The sequence below is a fragment of the Stegastes partitus genome, unplaced genomic scaffold (genome assembly GCF_000690725.1).
Source record: "Stegastes partitus isolate 25-593 unplaced genomic scaffold, Stegastes_partitus-1.0.2 Scaffold2434, whole genome shotgun sequence".
In the NCBI taxonomy this organism is placed as follows: Eukaryota; Metazoa; Chordata; class Actinopteri; family Pomacentridae; genus Stegastes; species Stegastes partitus.
The window spans coordinates 15,720-23,212 of record NW_007580165.1 but is presented as its reverse complement, the minus strand read 5'-3'; the positions used below and the strand labels follow the sequence as shown (position 1 = coordinate 23,212).

The 7,493-nt window shown below is 40.8% G+C and overlaps 1 protein-coding gene across 1 annotated transcript in view; it reads left to right on the top strand.

Annotated features, from left to right (window-relative positions):
- Positions 1 to 4,108, top strand: part of LOC103375009 (hyaluronan-binding protein 2-like) — a 12,926-nt gene extending 8,818 nt beyond the window's left edge. The window contains exons 11-19 of the mRNA XM_008305195.1: positions 142 to 261; positions 491 to 607; positions 874 to 1,051; positions 1,731 to 1,822; positions 1,913 to 2,165; positions 2,252 to 2,391; positions 2,652 to 2,789; positions 2,991 to 3,133; positions 3,333 to 4,108. Of these exons, the coding sequence (XP_008303417.1) occupies positions 142 to 261; positions 491 to 607; positions 874 to 1,051; positions 1,731 to 1,822; positions 1,913 to 2,165; positions 2,252 to 2,391; positions 2,652 to 2,789; positions 2,991 to 3,133; positions 3,333 to 3,488 (1,337 nt within the window). The 3' untranslated portion in view covers positions 3,489 to 4,108. The remainder of the gene's footprint in view (positions 1 to 141; positions 262 to 490; positions 608 to 873; positions 1,052 to 1,730; positions 1,823 to 1,912; positions 2,166 to 2,251; positions 2,392 to 2,651; positions 2,790 to 2,990; positions 3,134 to 3,332) is intronic.
- The last annotated feature ends 3,385 nt before the right edge of the window (positions 4,109 to 7,493 follow it).

Here is a 7,493-nt window from a genome sequence, read left to right as displayed (position 1 = left end):
TTTTACTTTCACTTTGAAATTTTGCAGGGTTTCATTCTTTTGAACTGTAAATGTTATTTTAATTCTAAATGGCCATAAAGCACATGCTGATTTTAATCACTTTTCTCATTTTGCTATTGATATATTTTTTTTGTTCTCCAGTGAGAAATGTTTGCAAGAATGTCAAATGTGGTTTTGGTCAATGCATCACCAACTTCAAGAAACCACCATTTTACGAGTGCAAGTGCAATCCTCCATACCAGGGCCCAGACTGCAGGACATGTGAGTGTGTCGAACAACATGTTGGACAAAATTTCTAATTGTTTTCTGACAAATACTTTCTTGAGCAGGACACTGGTGCATTTTTTTAACTCAGGAAACTGCAGGAAACATTTCCATACAGATTTTATGTCAGAACAGTTGTGGAGTCAGTGAACAAACTTCTGATGAAAACAAAAAAATAACCAGCATCCAGTATCCCAATACTAATGAAGTTTCTTGTCTGCATCAGTGCCAACATCTGTCTGTGATCCCAACCCATGCAAGAACGGAGGCTCCTGCATAAAAACGAAGCGCCGTTTCCGCTGTGCTTGTCCAGATGGCTACATGGGGAAGTTCTGTACAATTGGTAAAGACTTCATATCATACAGCCACAATCGCATTCACTGTCAGAATGTCATGTTATTGGCCTGAAAACATACATAATGATCTGCTGTTAGAGGCCCAAAAACCACCTTGTAAAAAAACTGTCTATTTTTTCTGTAAGTTTCGGTTTTCTGTGCATTTCTGTTTCTGGATGTTCAAATATTCCACATCTATGCATTTATTCTGAAATCCTGAGCTCACTTTTAATGACGTATATAACTTTCATCATTATCTGGTCTTTTTGTGCAGCTTCTGATGACTGTTATGTGGGAAATGGAGAGTCATACAGGGGTGATGTCAGTTTGACAGAAGACAGGGAGGAGTGTCTGGACTGGAATTCTAATTTCATTGTAATAAATGGGGAGGATCCTTTCGTCACGTACTCAGACTTCGCTGGCCTGGATTCAAACACACAAAACCACTGCAGGTGGTAAAATTGTATTTACATTTGTTCATACTATCTGACATAACTTATGCACTGTTCAAATCTGTTCTAAACTACTGTGGATAGCGTTTTTATGCATTTACAATATCTGTCAAACTCAAATTATTCAGTTGGGAAAAGATTTTGTTTGTAGAGAAATGGACAATCGTGATCAAAGTTGTTGGAAATATGTCTTGCTTTCATATCATTTGTCCTCTGGTGGCACCCCAAAGTCCATCCATCCACTATCTATACACCGCTTAATCCTCACTATGGTCGTGGGAGGAAGCCGGAGAACCCGGGTTCTCTGGCTTCCTCCCACAAGGTCCAAAAACATGTTGAGGTTAATTGGTGATTCTAAATTGTCCGTAGGTGTGAAAGTGAGTGTGCTTGGTTGTCTGTCTCTAAGTGTAGCCCTGTGATAGACTGGTGACCTGTCCAGGGTGTCCCCTGCCTTCACCCTGAGTCAGCTGGGATAGACTCCAGCCCCCCATGACACTAGTGAGGATTAAGGTGTATAGATGATGGATGGATGGATGAAATTGGGAATGTGTGAACAGACACAGTGATGTAAATAATAAACCGTTGCTTTAGACTTCAATAGACTTTAACACCTTTTGTTCACAGAAAGATCATTTATTTACTTTCTTCTTTTTATTTTACCATTTACTCTCCACTTTAGAAACCCAGATGGTGACGACAAACCTTGGTGCTTTATTAAAAAGCAAGGACAACTGGACTGGAACTACTGCAAAGTCAAGAAATGCTCTGAAGGTGGTTGTTAAACACACACACACACACACACATGCATATTCTGTATGTGGATGTTCATAATTCACAGCTTTTTTTCCTGATGATCCTCAGACCCAGCCCCACCAGTTACACAAGTTATACCAGTTGTACCAGTTGTACCAGATTCTTCCCAGTTCTCCCAGTGCGGAAAATCACAGCCTTCTCGCACAAGCAGGATATTTGGGGGAATCAAGTCTTCCCCAGGTGCCTACCCCTGGCAGGTGTCGGTTCAGGCAAGACCTCGAGGATCTTCTTTTGGGTTTAGCCACTTGTGTGGTGGTATTCTCCTCAAATCCTGCTGGGTTCTCACTGCTGCCCACTGCATGTAGGTTTTTTCTTCGTATGACTTTTCTCCATTAGTTATTTTTTTCTGCTGTAAGCAAGTGTTTTTATTTGTATTTTTTGTTACAGAGAAGGAAATTATGACTGGCAAGTGGTGATGGGAGGAGTGAACATAGACAAGAAGGAGGAAATGGACCAGACCATCCCAGTGATAGAAACGATTGTTCATGAGCGCTACAGGGAAGGACAGGCGTTATACAACGACGTTGGTTTGTCACGTTTATCAGTACTGGCATTTAAACTTAGACCATAGATTAGTATTAACTCATGTAATACAACACATGCACGTACGCAATGCAACGAATACAGTTCAACTTATTTCAATCCAAACTTTTTAGTCATTAAATCTCTAATTTTTTTCACTCGCAAAGCCACAACATGATTATGTTTCTTATTATCACTCATGGCGTTTTATTAGTTTATAAATTAAATCATTTATCTCCCATACTATCTCTAATTTCCTGTCTAGCTCTGCTTAAACTCCAAGCTACGGACAGTCCTTACTGTGCCAAAGAAACTCGCTTTGTGAAGACGGCGTGTCTACCAAGCCAGCCCTTCCCAGCTGGAAAGGAGTGTGTGATCTCCGGATGGGGAAAAACTGAAAACCGTAAGACTCAGTTCATCATTGAAAAGACCTTTCATGTTGAAGAAAACGTTGCTTTGAGATGCCTTCACACATTTCTTTATGCAGTTTTTGGAGAAAACCCCTAATTTTATATTGATTTAGTGCTTAATTGTCTTTTAGCATTTTAACAATCCTCAGCCAGTGTAATTCTCACTCACATTTGCTTTGACTTCCACTTTTCAGGGACGTACAGCAGCCACCTGTTGAACGCTCGTGTTTTGCTGATCTCTAATGAGCGATGCCAAAGTCCTCAGGTGTATGGAAGCCTGCTGGACAACAGCATGTTGTGTGCAGGGATCCTACAGGGGGGCATAGACTCCTGCCAGGTCTGTATGTTTTTTAAATGTCATGCAAGAATCCATTCATGTTACATTTAAACCAACAAGTTTTATTGGAGGAAAAGAAAGTTGATTCAGACATGACGTGTTGTAGATCCTTCTGTGGCAACAAGAGGCATGAATGTGTTCCTTAGTGACCCTATACAGATGATGGTATGATTCTAACGCGCTCTGTCTGACTCTGCAGGGTGATTCAGGGGGTCCGCTGGTGTGTGAAAATGACGGCACGTATTACGTGACCGGTGTGGTGAGCTGGGGTCACGGCTGCGCTCAGAGGAACAAGCCTGGTGTCTACGCCAACGTCCACACATTCCTCAACTGGATCAACAGCAAGATCAACTAACTGAAGTGAAGGAGTTGACTGAACTACACTTTATTTGTTGTCACTCTGCATATGCGAATCGTTCTTATTGTGTGAAGAGAAAGAAATGACTGCTTATTTTGCCCTTTGAAAAAACAGTTTATTTCATCAGCGACAAAACCAAGCATTTACTCCCAGTCCAGCTTTGAGTTAACAGAGGAACTGTGACACACTCACAAAGCTGAACCTGCCAGACAACAGTCATTTCAGTAGGTCTATACCTGTCTCTCACTGAGCCTAGCTCAAAGTGCACTAGATTATCAGACCTGTCTTGCATGACTGCAACAAGGCTGCTTGTTCATTTGGACTCGCAGCATGTCATATTTACTAAAGATAAAAAACAAACAATGTAAAAATCCTTTGCACTTTGCATCGCTGGCCACATAAATCCCTGGTCCAGCTCCGTACTTTCTGAACGCACTCGATATACAAAAGCAGATTGTTTCATGTCAGCATTTCGTTCAGTTTTACTTTAATCCTGCGACAGCCTTAATTCAGTTTTGCTAATCTCAATGCTTTTGCTTTAACTGGTGTTGATAATGGTCCTTCAGGGGCATTTTAACCCACTCAGAAGTTGAAATAAAATGTCAAGAAATACCTTGCATCTTGCAATTTTTCCCTTTTGTTTAGCACATACATAGACATACACATACACAGATACAGCCACAGGTTTAACGACACAACCACAAAGTTGATCATCAACCTTTAGCCTAAGCTGCTCTGGTACCAAGTACTCTTAGGAGCCATCTTATGCTCGAACATGGTATTTGTTATGACATGTAGACGGGAGAAGACGGAGTCTGACGTCACAGTATGCGACAAAAGCATCATGTTTACAGTTTGGCTACTGTGATAGAAAGTCAATATTTTCAAGTATTTTGCTTGTTTTGTACTCTAACACCACATTTAGGAGAAGCTCCACTTCTCTGTTGAAGTAACAGGAAGTAATTCGTGACATTCGTTGTCGTGTTTTTTCCAGGATTCTGATTGGCTAGCACGGCTTTATGCTTCTCGTTACACTGCCCCCTATAGGTTTGGCATGCTCATAGCAGCTCTTAACCACATGTTTATGCGGGTTTGTGTAAATGAAGATTTTTTTGAAAACGATCTGGTGTGAACAACGTTAATTTTGAAAATGTAGATCCGTTTTCGTAGATATCCGACTATGTGTAAACGTGGCCTTCAACTACATCCACAGGTGTGCCCCCAATTAACTCAAATGTTGTTAATTAACTTATCATAAGCTTCCAAAGACATGACATCATCATCTGGGCTTTCCCAAATAGTGCGAAGACATAGTAACCTTAGTGTATGTAAACTCCTGACTTTGACCAAAATAGTAAAAAATTCTCTAAAAAAGAATTCTCTCTCTCATTATGCTCGTGTTTAGCAAATAGAAATATTTTCGGTAATCCAACTGATCTAAATCAAAAGTTTAGTCTGATTTAATGTCAGACAGTGAGTAAAAAAAGGTTTTATGTCTTTTTATACAATGGATGTAAACTTCTGGTTTCAACTGAATCTCTTTCGCCTTTCTCCCATGTACAAGGATTTCTATCTATCGAATAAAGGGTTAATCTTTTAAATACATGAATGAATAATCCACGTCATTAATAACAAGTACTCAGTATTTCTTCCAGTGTTTTTTTGTCAGTTATATAAAATGCAAAATAACTGCATGGTACTGGTGATTTCATTTCAATTTACTGAATGAATGTGTTTAAGATTAAAATGTAAAAGTATTCCATACAAGTAAACAAGACAGGGTTAAATAAATGGAACTGTGGTGTTGAACAAGTACGCAGTGACCTAAAACACACACAACTCTCATTGGAATCAATGCAGCTGGCTAAAGATTGACAAGTGAATAAGTAGGGTGTCGAGGAGTTTGATGTATTAAATCAAACTGTGAAACTTCATTCTTCCTCACCGTGCTGACAGTTTGACACAGCACCATGCTGGCTGCAGGGGCCCTGCTCATTTTCATCAGCGTGCATGAATTCAACCCAGTTGTAAGTTTCTTGATATTTTTATTAACTATGCAATCAGGGGGGTCTTCGTCTGTTTGAACTAACTCTTGGCTAAACATGTTGCTGATATGTTCTCTGCTGTGGTTTTGTCCTTTCAGCTGGGATTGGAGGACTATTGTAAGACTCTTTCCTCAGATGATCTTTCATGACAGGGACGCACTTAATATTAATTACAATTACTCATTTCTATTTCATAGAAACTTAGCATCCAGTTTTATGTGCAAGTTTGTCATGTTGCATGATTTGTATGTTTTAAATTTTTTGGAAAACACAGCATCACGGTGGAGGACGGCGGAACCCAGGTCTGGGATCGGGATACCCAGGTGCGGACAAAGAACAGGCAGACGGGCAGGTGAAGTGTTTAAAAGGATTTATTAAACAAGGAATAAAACTGAACTCAAACTGCGGTGTGGAAACTAAACTGAAGGGGGGGAAACCAAGCTGAGGTACAAAGGGGGCAAAACTAGAAAAATGTAAGAAAACTCTAAAGCAAGAACAGTGGCGAACAGTTATCCTCATATAAAATCTAAACCAAGAAAACAGGGATACTCACAAAACAAGTTACAGAAGCTGCAAGGGGGCAGACGGGCTTGAGGAGTCTGGGATCTGGTGAGGGCTGGGGAAAAACTGGAACAAAGCCCGGGGCAAGTAAAGGCTGGCCGGGGGAATGCAGGTAGGAAACAGGCTGGCTGACAGCTGTCTCCAATACCTTGAGTCAGGCTGGCTGAGCAGGGCTCAGGAGAAGTGAGAGGAAGAGAGGAGGGAGAAAAAGAGGGAGACAGGCAAGGGCCTGGGCTGAGGCTGGGAGGTCATGACACACAGTGTAATTTTAAGGTGAAATATGATGATAGATGATTATCATCTACAGTCGTGACTCGATAATCCGACACTAAATGTAAAACCTTCTTTTATGTCGGATATCAAGGCTGTTGGATTGTCAAGACGGAGGTCGGGATACAAGGAGGGCTTGATGCTGGAAGGCTCATTTGTTGTTAAAGTTTATTCTTTATACATAGTTGTTGTAATAACTAGTGTTTTGTTAGAACACTACGCATTGCTGGATTTCATGCGTAATTGACTGGTGCGATTGTGCACGTTCTGGCCAATTCCACCCTGGGGAACCGCTCAGGCGGGGTGGAAGTGGCCGGAACACACAGACAGTATTTGGCTGCTGATGCCGGTTTAGTTAGCGGTCACAGTTCTGTTTCCACCATCGGCGGCAGCAACAGCGGCAGCAGCAGGGGAGTGGTGGGCAAGATACGCTCCATCGCTATCGTTGGTGTTTACTTCTGCAAACACTGAGCGCGCTCGCTGCATATGATGTCGTTGTGTCCTCTTCTGCGCATGCGGGACACTTTTGGGTCGTATGAAGTTCACGCAGCAGATCACATACAATTGGCATTTTGTTTGAACTTTGAACAAATTTGCTTTCACTCGGATTTTGCATTGAGCTTTGAGTTGTGCATTGTGTCCTTCGGTCTTCTTTTTGGTTTTTTCGTTCGGTTATTCCGCGTTTTCCTTGTTTGTTGCCTTAAATTTTCTTTTTGAGTTGGGATCCAAGGCTTTTGGTATGTTAAGACTATTTTTAATGGGTTCCGCTCGTTTTTCCTAAAAACCTGTCGGATAGTAAGGTTTTCGGATTGTTAAGGGTCGGATTATTGAGTCACGACTGTATATGTAAAATGTGGTTTTAGCACATTATTTCTTTCACATGTATCATCTGTTTTAAATGCAGGATGCAATTATACATTCCAGTAACTCAATTAAACTGTTTCTAAAAGTCATATTGCTTTGCTTTGTGCGACTTTACAGTAAAAGTAGAACTTCTTGTTTTTTCTTCATTGGATGTCTCAGCAAGGATTGCTTTAAAACTCAACCTTGAACTCTACATGTCAGTACAGAGAACTTTTTATTGAACAAAACTCTTGTTTTTAAACTGCTCTCTGTTCTTGGCAGA